At 43.1% G+C, this 14,159-nt stretch overlaps 1 protein-coding gene across 1 annotated transcript in view; it reads left to right on the top strand.

Moving 5' to 3' along the window:
• Rpn2 (Regulatory particle non-ATPase 2) overlaps positions 1–12,504 on the top strand; it is a 55,990-nt gene extending 43,486 nt beyond the window's left edge. The window contains exons 5-9 of the mRNA XM_068360112.1: positions 24–254; positions 766–1,053; positions 2,428–2,654; positions 9,936–10,185; positions 10,732–12,504. Coding sequence (XP_068216213.1) covers positions 24–254; positions 766–1,053; positions 2,428–2,654; positions 9,936–10,185; positions 10,732–12,228 — 2,493 coding nt within the window. The 3' untranslated portion in view covers positions 12,229–12,504. The remainder of the gene's footprint in view (positions 1–23; positions 255–765; positions 1,054–2,427; positions 2,655–9,935; positions 10,186–10,731) is intronic.
• Positions 12,505–14,159: the final 1,655 nt, after the last annotated feature.

Raw genomic sequence — 14,159 nt, 5'->3', positions numbered from 1 at the left:
CTGTTGAACGCACTGTCTTTCAGGACGACATCGTTGGCAGCCTTACATACTCCTACAAAATAGCCATGCAGTACATTGAGCAGCGCAGGTTCCGCGACGAAGTTCTGGAGCAGCTAGTGTCGCTGTACCAGGGCCTCGACACTCCAGATTACGTCAACATGTGCCAGTGCCTGATACATTTGGACAAGCCTCACGAAGTGGCGTCCATTCTAGATAAATTGATTAAGAACGACAGTTTGAAAAGTGAAGCCATGGTAAGGACAGTTTATTTGTTTTAACCCTTTTACCCCCAGGCTATTTGGAAATTTCTAACCCTTAACCCCCGGGGGTTATTTTTTTTTTAAGCACATTTTGCAGTATATTTTTTTTAAATTGCTCTAACAGCCTTAATTTTCATCATAGAGAGGTCAGGTTGGTCTCATTCTCTTGGAAAATGCCTGAAGTTTCTCAAAAATATGCAAAAAAAAAAAAAATCTAAAAAGCAGTTTTTTGCAAGGATGTACCGGTACGTCCATGGGGATAAAGGGATGACTTTTGAAAAACGTACCAGTACGGCCTTTTGGGGGTAAAAGGGTTAAGTTTGTAGACTAGTTAATGATATTTTCAACTAAGTCACTTTTGTGTAGATTCTTTGAACTAAGTTCCTTATTATCTACCAGATTGTTGTCAGCTCATCAGTTTGTGTTTCTAGTCTTGCGTATATGCAAAGAACTGTAAGAAAACATCAAGAAGAAGAATAATTAAGCTCTTGATTTGTTATTTCAGGACAATGAACTGATGGCATATCAAATTGGCTTCGATTTGTATGAGAGTGCCACACAAGACTTATTGTCTCACGTGAGACAAGGCCTCCGAACAACAGCGCCCGTCCCCTCTTTATTAAAAGATGTCGACACGGTCGCCACCTCCACGGCGCTGACCACATCGTCGTCGCAGAATGAGGGGGGAACGACAGGAAATTCAGAGGAAGAAGAAAAGAGTGGAGGTGGGGCCACGACAGAAGATGAATCAGGGGACACGCCTATGGTGGAAGAGAAGACCTTAGATGATTTGGTAATTACTCTTATTTCATTTTTGTCACTCTATATTTTATAAAGACTAACAGGTAAGTAAGAGGTACTCCTGTAAACACACACTGTATTGTCTACAATCTGCATTGGAATAAGATTATTATTATAAGCCTCACATATACAATAGCAAATCAATTTTAACTGGTCATATTAGGGGTTATCAATGTCTGATATTCACCGTTTTCTGTGACCAGAGAGTTTCAGATGAGTTTATATGTATTGTATTGTAAGATAACCCAGGAGCAGTAAACATGTTACTTGTATGTAATTGCATGTATGCTGTACCCAAATAGTATAGGCCAGGGTGGTTCTATTTGTATTTTCCTTTTGCTGTATAAGCGCAGAAAATGTAAATACAGTACAATTCTTAACTTTGTTTCTAACACAGTCTGAATTAATACTGAAATATCCTTGAAACAGGTATGTATTGAATATAATTTTGGCTTTAAAGTGGTGTGTAGTCTTCAAGGACTGTGTAAGGCTAGACAATCTCAACTGTCATGTTTGTAAACTTTTATACAAAAATTGATTATATTATTTGTTAGTCCATGGACTTATAAGTATTTTATATGGCAATCTAATATTTTCATTTCTAGTTGAAATGAAGTATATGAAATTTACCAGGTTTAAATACTTGCCAGGAATAATACAGAATTCTACCTCTGTTAATGTAAACAGTGGATTACTCATACAGTCTTATTGGTTGGTTGCTTGCTTGCTATTGGCCACAACAATAGTCTCTCGCCTTTTTCTAGGAAGAATAAAAATGTAACACTATTGTATTATTGATACAGGCTGTGTGAGATGGATCCCATGAGACTTTAATCAGTCTTATGCAAGATCCCTAAGTCATTTTAATGATAGCTTATTTGTTGGTTGTATGCAAGTTTATTTTTGTTGAATATTCTGGTCAACAAAATTATTAAATGCTGTAGAAGTTATCATCAGGACTATACTGTGTTCATTGATGCCAGAAATTCAATGCTAGCCAAAGTGTCTTCTAGAAATTAAAAGACATGCAAGGCCATTATAGTACATTTAATTTGTTGCTCTTATGTTTCATTTTAGAAATTTTGCAGTCGATTTTTTCAGTAAATGCAAATGACCTGCAGTAACTAACTACTGTATAGTAATGATTGATGCCAAAATATTTTTATTTTGCAAAAGTGGTCAGTTATAAAATAGAAAGATTTTCTCAGAGTGAAGCTTTAGTTGTTTTGAAATAAATACTTATCAAAAAAGGTTAATGATAATAGTCTCAAGCTACCATGCACATACAATGCAAGTCAGTTGTAATCTTGTTAATTTTAATTGTAACTACGGTATTGTACAATGTACTGATTTTATGCTCCTACAGACGGAACTAGAAAAGACCCACCAAACTCGAGTGGAGAAGCTGGCGAGAATTCTCAGCGGTGAAATGACTATAGAACAGCACCTCCAGTTCCTCATTGCAAACAACCACACCGACATGCTCATCCTGAGACACAGCAAAGAAGCGGTACGACAGTCCGTGTGCCACACTGCGACCGTCATTGCCAATGCCTTCATGCATTGCGGAACCACGTCAGACCAGTTTCTCAGGTGAGTGATCTAGTTCTGGCATTTAGGTAATGACTTTTAGTAGAGTTTTCAAGTTATCGAGGAAACATTTATGGTATGGTTTTACTTCATCTGAATCTTCATACATTCTAAGAAAATTATTTTGCTGAATATGGGGCTGTTCAGTATAAGCAATTAATTTTTCACACATTCTTCTTCCCTTGTGAAGTAGGTGGATACCAGTACAGTATACACATGACATATTGTGTTTAGAACTGGTAAGTAATTTGTAGCCTGTTAGATAATGTAGCTTTGGTTTTATATTTCCAACTGGTACCTTAAGTCATTTTTAGTTCAACAAAGAAATGAAAATAACTTGTTAAGGAGACTTCATATCACATATAAGAAATATTTATATTGATGTTAGGCCTGTATTTTACTCATTATTTTTCAATATTAAACTTAGCCGGTGATTATATAAGCTGCAGCTCTGCTGCCCGACAGAAAAACCTACGGTCAAAATACGCCAGCGATCGCTATGCAGGTAGGGGGTGTACATCAACAGCGCCATCTGTCTAGCAGGTACTCAAGTACTCCATGTAAACACAGAACCAATTTTCTCTCTGTCGTGCCACCGGCAAGACCTACTAAATTCGCTGTTGCTTACTGGATTGGTTTTCACAGATTTTGGTGAAGTACACATTTCTAGTTATTAGCTTTCGCTTTGCAGAGGTTATCTTCAATACATCCTTGCTTTCTTTTATTGATTTTGGATTATTTGTTGACGACTTTGGATAGATTTTGAATTCCCCTTTGACTAATTCAAGATGGCTGACCCTTCTCAAGTCCCTAAATACAGAAAGTGTAGTGCTAGGGACTGTTCAAGGCGTCTTCCGAAGGCCTCTATCGATCCGCACTCCGTTTGTTCCAATTGTCGGGATAAAGTCTGTCAATTGGAAGATCGATGTGAGGAATGCGTTGGGCTTTCGGAATTCGATTTTCTCGAATTCCTGAAATATTCACGTAGGCTAGAGAGAGATAGAGTCAGGAGAAGTTCATCTCGCTCCGTTGATATTTCCTCTCCTCATGCCCCACAACCTTTTCCTTCCCCTGTAGTGGTTGCTCCTGATCCCCCTTCTAGCACTCAACAACCTTCGATGGCAGATATGATGCGTGCCATCCAGGCTCTGGGTGAGAGAGTCGAGTCATTGGCGAGTGACCGTAACCAACTCATGGCAGACGTCAAGGAGTTGAAGGGTAAGAGTGCAGTGGGTAGTGACAAAGTGAGTGCCAGTGTTGTGGAAAGTGTTGTGGATAGTGTTGCGCTTGAGGGTTCGTCTGTTCGTGCCTGTCGTCCTCCTAGTCCGGGACCTCTTGCAAGCTCCCAAGCCCAGGGGAGAAGCAATGTCGTACGACCAAAGGGTTCGAGAGGCTTTAATCAGCGAACAGACGTTCCCTCCGTGGTTTCGGACATATCTATCCAAGATCGTCCCACCCACAAGAAGACGAGAGAGCCCATTTATTCCTCGTCTGCGGAAGATGTTTCTCGGCAGAAACAATGGACCAAGGTCTCACGGCCTCTTAAACGCAAGTCGGTCCCTTCCGCGCAAGTCCAACGGCCCAGTTGTAGCCACTGGGTCAGTTCGGACTCGCTGCAGTCTTCCGATGACTGCACACCTCCTAAGAGAGGCAAAGCGGTACCGCATCAGGCAGTAACACCGTCTGTTGCCGCACCTGCTACTGTAGACCCTAAGTGGTCTTTGCTGCAGACCATGCAGACTCAGTTGACGTCTTTAATGCAGGACTTTCGTGCGGAGAAGGTTGACGCTGCACCAACCGCTAGCCTACAACCACCTACGGTTGTGCGTCCAGTGGACGCTGAGGCTACCTTCTCCCGCACTCCAGCTGTGAGAGTCCCGCCACCCATGCGCTACCAGCCGCATGTTGACGTTCAGCGACGCACGGAACCCTCCGTTGACGTTCGCGAGTTACAACAACAACCTAAGTTGTTTTGTTTTGACGCTGTGCGTCAACTTCCGCAACCCAGTGTGGTTACCACTACTCGCCCACAGCAGACTAGACAGTCAGGAGTAGACGCTTTGCGCCCCCGCGCTGCTATGGTAGTTGCCAGCTCACAGACTGGGCAACAGTTCCATGACGTTGCGTCCGGTGCAGTCACGCATGCACCCGTGCTGCCGGACTCAGTTGACCAGCCAACTCCTACTCCGTTGCCGCTTCCTCCTCAGTATTCAGATGATGGACTCTCTGATGACGACGCTGCACACATTGACGACCCGCATACGGACTTCGACGAACCCAAGACCACGCCTCCCTCCTTGGACTTTAGAAAAGTTCTTGCACTGTTCAGGGAGATGTATCCTGTTCAGTTTGTTTCTGCGGCCCCACGCTCACCTCCATCTGAGTTCGCTTTAGGCACGCAGTCATCCGCGCCTGCCTTTACGAAGCTCGTCCTCGCCCGCTCGTCTAAGAGAGCTTTAAGAGTGTTGGGAGAATGGTTGCAGTCCAAAAAGCACCTTGGGAAGACAGCATTCACGTTTCCCCCTGCGAAACACTCTTCCAGATCGAGCGTCTGGTATGCCACGGGAGAAGTTCTCGGCTTGGGAGTTCCTGCCTCTGCCCAGGGCGACTTCTCAAGCCTAGTAGACTCTCCCCGCAGGCTAGCCATGAGACGCTCCAAGATTTGTTGGACTCCTTCAGACTTAGACCATCTGATGAAAGGAGTGTTCAGAGCCTTCGAGGTTTTTAACTTTTTGGACTGGTGTTTGGGAGCGTTGAGCAGGAAGATCTCCCCTTCTGACAAGGATACTTCCATGCTCATTATGTCCTGCATGGACAAGGCCATACGGGACGGTTCCAGTGAGCTTGCGGCTTCGTTCGTTTCCTCAAGAAACGGGAAAACCTTTGCTCCTTCTTGTCAGCCGGAGTAACACAGTGTCAGAGATCGGAACTTATGTTTGCTCCTCTCTCAAAGTGCCTTTTCCCAGAAGAGTTGATAAAGGAGATTGCTGCCTCCTTGATTCAAAAGACACGCATGACCTGGTTGCGTCATCTGCTCGCAAAGCCACCCCTTTGCCTACCGTGTCTAGACCCAGGATGGACACTCCAGCGTCCAGGTTCATTCCGCCCTTTCGTGGCAGAGCCTCCAGCAGAGGAGGTGCTCGTGCTGAAGGGAGACGCGGGATTAAGAAGAAAGGTACCAAGTCCTTTAAGGGCAGAGTCTGACTGCCACATTCTTCAGACAGCAGTGAGAGCCAGACTCAAGAACTTCTGGCAGTCTTGGGAGAAAAGGGGCGCAGATGCACAATCTGTGAAGTTCCTCAGAGAAGGGTACAAGATCCCGTTTATACGCAAACCCCCTCTAGCAACGTCGCCCATCGACCTCTCTCCCAGGTACAGAGAGGAGGACAAGAGACTAGCTTTGAAGCAAGAGGTGTCCCTCTTACTAGAAAAGGGAGCGGTAGTCAAAGTCCGGGACCTTCAATCTCCGGGCTTCTACAACCGTCTCTTCTTAGTGGTAAAGAAGACAGGAGGGTGGAGGCCGGTGCTAGACGTCAGTGCTCTGAATGTCTTTGTCACAAAGCAGACGTTCGCCATGGAGACGACAAAGTCTGTTCTAGCAGCGGTCAGGAAGGAAGACTGGATGGTCTCTTTAGACCTAAGGGACGCTTACTTTCACGTCCCCATCCACCCAGATTCCCAACCTTATCTAAGGTTCGTTTACGGGAAGGTTGTCTACCAATTTCAAGCCCTGTGCTTTGGCCTAAGCACGGCTCCTCTTGTCTTTACGAAACTGATGAGGAATATTGCCAAATTCCTGCATTTAGCAGACATCAGAGCCTCCCTCTATTTGGACGACTGGCTTCTAAGAGCTGCTTCAAGTCGTCGCTGTCTGGAGAATCTAAAGTGGACTCTAGATCTGACCAAGGAATTGGGTCTCCTGGTCAATATGGAAAAGTCCCAACTGGTCCCATCCCAAACTATAGTGTACTTAGGGATGGAGATTCGCAGTCAAGCTTTTCGGGCTTTTCCGTCGGCCCCCAGAACAAGTCAAGCCCAAGGATGCATCCAGAACATGCTAAAGAAGGACCGATGTTCAGTCAGACAGTGAATGAGTCTGATAGGGACGCTTTCATCCCTGGAACAGTTCATCGCGTTAGGGAGACTGCACCTCCGTCCCCTTCAATTTCACTTAGCTGTGCACTGGAAAAAGGACAAGACGCTAGAAGCGGTCTCGATCCCCATTTCCGAGAAGATGAAGTCATCACTGACTTGGTGGAAGGACAACATCCACCTCAGAGAGGGTCTGCCCCTGGCTGTTCAGACCCCCAACCACGTTCTCTTCTCGGACGCATCGGACACGGGCTGGGGTGCGACATTAGACGGTCGGGAATGCTCGGGATCTTGGAACTCGAATCAAAGAACGTTACATATCAACTGCAAGGAGCTACTGGCAGTTCATCTGGCCTTGAAAAGCTTCAAGTCCCTCCTTCTAGGCAAGGTGGTGGAGGTGAACTCAGACAACACCACGGCCTTGGCGTACATCTCCAAACAAGGAGGGACCCATTCTATGACGTTGTACGAGATCGCAAGGGACCTCCTCACTTGGTCAAGAGATCTAAACCTTTCTCTAGTAACGAGGTTCATTCAAGGCAACATGAATGTCATTGCGGACTGCCTCAGTCGGAAGGGTCAAATCATCCCAACAGAATGGACCCTACACAAGGATGTGTGCAAGAGACTATGGGCCACATGGGGCCAACCTACCATAGATCTCTTTGCAACCTCGATGACCAAGAGGCTCCCAAATTATTGCTCGCCAATCCCGGACCCAGCAGCAGTTCATATAGATGCCTTTCTACTGGATTGGGCCCATCTAGACCTTTATGCATTCCCCCCGTTCAAGATTGTCAACAAGGTACTGCAGAAGTTCGCCTCTCACGAAGGGACAAGGTTGACGTTAGTTGCTCCCCTCTGGCCCGCGAGAGAATGGTTCACCGAGGTACTTCAATGGCTGGTGGACGTTCCCAGAACTCTTCCTCTAAGAGTGGACCTTCTACGTCAGCCACACGTAAAGAAGGTACACCCAAGCCTCCACGCTCTTCGTCTGACTGCCTTCAGACTATCGAAAGACTCTCGAGAGCTAGAGGCTTTTCGAAGGAGGCAGCCAGGGCGATTGCTAGAGCAAGGAGGACATCCACTCTTAGAGTCTACCAGTCGAAGTGGGAAGTCTTCCGAAGCTGGTGCAAGTCAGTATCAGTATCCTCAACCAGTACCTCTGTAACCCAAATAGCTGACTTCCTTTTATACCTGAGGAAGGAAAGATCTCTTTCAGCTCCCACAATCAAAGGTTACAGAAGCATGTTGGCAACAGTCTTCCGTCACAGAGGCTTAGATCTTTCCAACAACAAAGATCTACAGGACCTCCTTAAGTCTTTTGAGACCTCGAAGGAGCGTCGTTTGGCTACACCAGGTTGGAATTTAGACGTGGTACTAAGATTCCTTATGTCAGAAAGGTTCGAGCCACTTCAATCAGCCTCCTTTAAAGATCTCACTTTAAAGACTCTTTTCCTCGTCTGCTTAGCAACAGCTAAAAGAGTCAGTGAGATACACGCCTTCAGCAAGAACATCGGATTTTCATCTGAAACGGCTACATGTTCTTTACAGCTTGGTTTTCTAGCCAAAAACGAACTACCTTCTCGTCCTTGGCCGAAATCGTTCGATATTCCAAGCCTTTCTAATTTGGTTGGAAATGAACTAGAAAGAGTCTTATGCCCTGTTAGAGCTCTTAAGTTCTATTTAAGACGAACTAAACCTTTACGAGGACAGTCAGAAGCTTTATGGTGTGCTATTAAGAAACCTTCTTTACCTATGTCAAAGAATGCAGTTTCCTATTATATCAGACTGTTGATACGAGAAGCTCATTCCCATCTGAATGAGGAAGACCATGCTTTGCTGAAGGTAAGGACACATGAAGTTAGAGCTGTCGCAACTTCAGTGGCCTTTAAGCAAAATAGATCTCTGCAGAGTATAATGGACGCAACCTATTGGAGAAGCAAGTCAGTGTTCGCGTCTTTTTATCTTAAAGATGTCCAGTCTCTTTACGAGAACTGCTACACCCTGGGACCATTCGTAGCAGCGAGTGCAGTAGTGGGTGAGGGCTCAACCACTACATTCCCCTAATTCCATAACCTTTTTTAATCTTTCTCTTGAAATGTTTTTTATTGTTGTTTTTTGGGTTGTCCGGAAGGCTAAGAAGCCTTTCGCATCCTGGTTGATTTGGCGGGTGGTCAAATTCTTTTCTTGAGAAGCGCCTAGATTAGAGGTTTTGATGAGGTCCTTTAGTATGGGTGGCAACCCTTAATACTTCAGCTCCTAGGAGTCGCTCAGCATCCTTTAGAGGATCGCGAGGCTCAGTAAGGAAGACGTACTTAAAAAGGCAGAGTAATTGTTCAAGTCGACTTCCTTACCAGGTACTTATTTATTTTATGTTTGTTATTTTGAATAACTGCTAAAATGAAATACAAAATACTTAGCTCATAATAATGTAAACAAGTAATGCTGGTCTCTACCCACCCCCCTGGGTGTGAATCAGCTTATATAATCACCGGCTAAGTTTAATATTGAAAAATTTTATTTTTATTAATAAAATAAATTTTTGAATATACTTACCCGGTGATTATATATTAAAGGACCCTCCCTTCCTCCCCAATAGAGACCCAGTGGACCGAGGAGAAAATTGGTTCTGTGTTTACATGGAGTACTTGAGTACCTGCTAGACAGATGGCGCTGTTGATGTACACCCCCTACCTGCATAGCGATCGCTGGCGTATTTTGACCGTAGGTTTTTCTGTCGGGCAGCAGAGCTGCAGCTTATATAATCACCGGGTAAGTATATTCAAAAATTTATTTTATTAATAAAAATAACATTTTTATCACTGTGATACAAATGATGGGTTTACTATACAGTATAACTTATAACTTTACCTTTGTTTGTTTTTTTATGAATTTTTCCCACTTTATCTGATATTATTATTATTATTACAAGCCAAGCTATAACCCTTGTTGGAAAAGCAAGATGCTATAAGCCCACGGGTTCCAACAGAGAAAAATAGCCCAGTAAGGAAATGAACGAGGAAATCAATAATGGATTTATTATTCATATTCAAATTTGGTACTTCCACTTGAATAACTTTTTATATTTGTGCATAGAAATTTCTTGGAAATTCTGGAGTAGACTAATTTTACCCTGGAATATTTAAACATGAATAAACGTAACCAATACTATTTGACCATCCCTTACAGAGATAACTTGGAATGGCTTTCACGTGCAACCAATTGGGCTAAGATGACAGCAACAGCCTCTCTGGGCGTCATACACCGAGGTCACGAAAAAGAGGCGCTCACCCTTATGCAAGCTTACCTTCCGAAGGAATCGAACAGTCCCGGATATGCTGAGAGTGGCTCGCTGTATGCCTTAGGATTGATACATGCCAACCACGGAGCAAATATTATCGAATACCTTCTCAATCAAACTAAGGATGCAACGAGTGATGTAAGTTTCCTTTTAATTTTTTTTATGAAATTTTAATTGTTACAAAGTAGTGAAAAGCTGCAAAAATATTGATAAATTTTGGTTGAATTTATCATAACAAAATAGTTTGAGGATTTAAGATCTTCCATTTTATGGGCTTAAGTATCTTAATAAAAGTTGTCTATTTTGTTTTGTCATGTCTCCCGGGATTTTTTATTTTTTGTTACTACAGTTTATAGAAAATCAGAATTTTACTGTATCAGTAAAGAAATTCCATTTTATTTAGTGTACAGTGTTTGTGGGAAATGTATCTGGCAATATTATTAGAAATATACTGAGAAATATATAAATATATCAGGCAATATCTTTAGAAATGTATTGGTCAGTATCTTTAGAAAATGTCAGACTATCTTTAGAAATGTAATGGGCAATAACTTTACAAATTGTATTGGGAAATATGTTAGGCAATATCTTTAGACATGTAATGGGCAATATTAAAAATATATCGGGCAGTGCATTTACTCCAGGGTTGAATTTTGACAGTAACCTTTCGTGCCTCATTTACAGATTGTTCGTCATGGAGGATGTCTTGGTCTTGGATTAGCAGCCATGGGTACACAGCGCACAGATGTTTACGAACAGCTGAAGTATTCTCTGTTCCAAGACGATGCTGTAACGGGAGAAGCTGCTGGATTGGCTATGGGCTTAGTCATGCTAGGCTCGGCCAACGAGCAGGCAGTTTCTGACATGGTGAATTATGCGAGAGACACCCAACACGAGAAGATTTTGAGAGGTCTGGCCCAAGGTATCGCCCTTACTATGTACGGTCAGCAGGACCAAGCCGATGTCCTTATCACTGAGCTCAGCGAAGACAAGGATGCAATTTTAAGAAGAGCTGCCATGTATACTGTTGCAATGGCGTATTGTGGCTCTGCATCCACTCCCGCCATGAAGCGGCTGTTACATGTAGCTGTATCTGATGTCGATAACGACGTCAGAAGAGCAGCCGTTGAAGCTTTAGGTTTCTTGCTATTCAGATCGCCAGAACAAATACCGAGTATGGTGTCACTGTTATCAGAATCTTACAATCCCCACGTAAGGTACGGTGCAGCCATGGCTCTGGGTGTCGCTTGTGCTGGCACTGGACAGAAGGAAGCACTTGGTTTGCTCGAACCTCTCACGAACGATTCCGTCAACTTTGTACGTCAGGGTGCGCTCATCGCCTCTGCCTTCGTGCTCATTCAGCAGACTGAATCCACGTGCTCCAAGATCAAAGATTTCCGTCAGTTGTATTCCAAGGTGATCACGGACAAGCATGAAGATTCCATTGCGAAGTTTGGTGCTATCCTGGCTCAGGGTATCGTCGATGCCGGAGGCCGTAACATGACCATTTCCCTCCAGTCCAGGACGGGGCACACCAGCATGACCTCGGTCGTCGGAATGTTTATCTTCACGCAGTTCTGGTACTGGTTTCCACTGGCTCATTTCCTGTCCATGGCCTTCACTCCTACTTGTCTCATTGGTCTCAATTCAGAGCTGAAGATGCCCAAAATGCAGTTTGTCTCCAATGCCAAGCCTTCCACTTATGGCTACCCCGCTCCCTTGGAGGAGAAGAAGAAGGAAGTGGCGGAGAAGGTGACAGCCGTCCTCTCTATAACGGCAAAGGCGAGGAAGAAGGATGACGAAAGGAAGAAGAAAGAACAGAAGGATGAGAAGATGGATGTGGATGAGGAGAAGGAAAAGAAAGAAAAGGAGGAAAAGGAAAAGGAGAAGGAGAAAGAAGAGAAAAAGAAAGAGGAAGAGAAGAAGAAGGAAGAGCCATCTTTTGACTTGTTAAGCAATCCCGCCCGCGTAATGAAGGCGCAGCTGAAAGTGGTCCGCATGGGAGAAGGGTCTCGGTACACGCCGGTCAAAGAACTCGGCATCGGAGGCATCATTCTGATGAGAGACACAAAACCTGAGGACAGCGAAGAGCTCGTCCAGCCGGTGCCTGCCTTAGGCCCTAAGGCGGAAGAGGAAACGGAGCCGGAGCCTCCAGAGCCTTTCAGATATGAGGAGGATTAGTGTTCGAGCGAGTAATTGTTTTTTTTCCGTAAGGTACAGCATATTCACTAACAAGCAAAGAAACAAACTGTATAGTATTTATCATTCCTTTTTATTGCTGACTTAATATATTTCCTAATAATACCTTGTGAGAATAGATGAACTTAATGCTGTTTTCCCCAAAAAAATCTTCTGGTGAAGAGGAAGTTATATATTGAGCTCTTTTCTTTCGTGAATTATGTTTAAGGACAAAGGTTTAACTGTGCTGAAGTTTTGAAATAAAAAAGGACAAAATTACTTACGTATTTTAATTTTCTTGAGATGAAATGTATTGGTTTGGGAGTCTTAGAAGTTATGAAAGATGTGATCAGATTAATAAGACCACTGAACTGATATTCTACTGTGTTCATGAATTTAGAATATAAGGTTGAGGGAGGTGATGTGTAATTTCATAATGCTCCATAAGAATTAATGGTAAACAAAACATAAGTAATATCACTTAAACTTTCAGTGATGCTAGATGAAGTGTGATAGATATTTTCATAAATCTTTTACAGTACAGTACTGGGGTTGTATACAGTATAAAAGAGTACCTTTGTAAGCTATGTCATGTTTCTTGTTAACTCTCTTAGGTAGGTAATGCTAACTAGTGTGGCTTCTACTGCACTCCAAGTAATACTAAAGGTCCTTTTTTTAATTTTGCCTATGGGTATATTTTCCATCTTGTCCATACTCCGAGCTTTATTCTTATAGTAATTTTGCGATTCTGCTTTGTTTTCCAGTAAATTTTACCACCCTATCAAGATATATTGACTGATTAAAAACGACGATGTAAATACCAGGGTCGCTGAGAAAAACTCATAATCAAGGGCAGCTCTTTAGTCCGGGCCCTGTAATTATAGATATTTGACTTGGTCATTTCATGAGATTACTTGAAGGTACTTTAATTGCATTTCTTTGATACCTCATCTGGAATATACATTTCCTCATTAAGTGTTCTAATCAGGTCACATGCTGTATGGCACGACTGTCTCGACTGAATGTATTTGAAAATATAACCCATACTTTTTTTATTGTTACTGAAGTAGTTTGAGTTTTTAGGGGTTGCTGTGGCCTGATTGGTAACATCTCTGCCTGGTGATCGCCAGTCGGGGGTTCGAGTCCCGCTCAAACTCGCTAGTGACATTAGTGTCTGCAACCTTACCATCCTTGTGAGCTAAGGTTGAGGGTTTGGGGGAGCCTATAGGTCTATCCGCTGAGTCATCATCAGCCACTGCCTGGCCCTCCCTGGTCCTAGCTTGGGTGGAGAGGAGGCTTCGGCGCTGATCATATACTATATGGTCAGTCTCTAGGGCATTGTCCTGCTTGCTATGGCAATGTTACTGTCCCTTGCCTCTGCCATTCATGAGCGACCTTTAAACCTTAAAACCCGTAGAAGAGTTTAACGGGACTAGTGATTGAGGTTATCTGGAGTAATGTTTGAATTTAACCCAATAGTGATATGCATTTCTTTGATACCTCATCCGGAATATATACATTTCATCATTTAGTGTTCTCATGAGGTACAGTTGTCTCGACTGAATGTGTTGGGAAATGTAACCCATATTTTTGTTTTCCGTTGTTACTGGATTAGAGTTTACCTTGAGAAGTGTTTGAATTTAACCCAATAGTGAAGTGTAAATATCGAGGAACAGTCTAGTTGTATTATTTGAATCTTTTCTTTATGAGAATGTAGCGGTCCACAATCAGCATGTGATCTTTAAGAAACTACTATATTAGGAATACTTTTTCATTTTATTCCTCCGAAAATTATGAGTTTAGGGCATTTGAAAATGATTTAGTTGCCATTCAGTTATTCAAATTAATATTTATCTAAATAAAAAGGACTTTGTAGTAGAAGCAAACTCCTGTAATACCTGAATTTATTCATATATGGTATCTTTTATTAGCTA

This window comes from Palaemon carinicauda, chromosome 36 (assembly GCF_036898095.1).
Source record: "Palaemon carinicauda isolate YSFRI2023 chromosome 36, ASM3689809v2, whole genome shotgun sequence".
Taxonomy (NCBI): Eukaryota; Metazoa; Arthropoda; class Malacostraca; order Decapoda; family Palaemonidae; genus Palaemon; species Palaemon carinicauda.
Note: the sequence above shows the minus strand (reverse complement) of the source record. Positions and strands in the feature narration are given on the sequence as shown.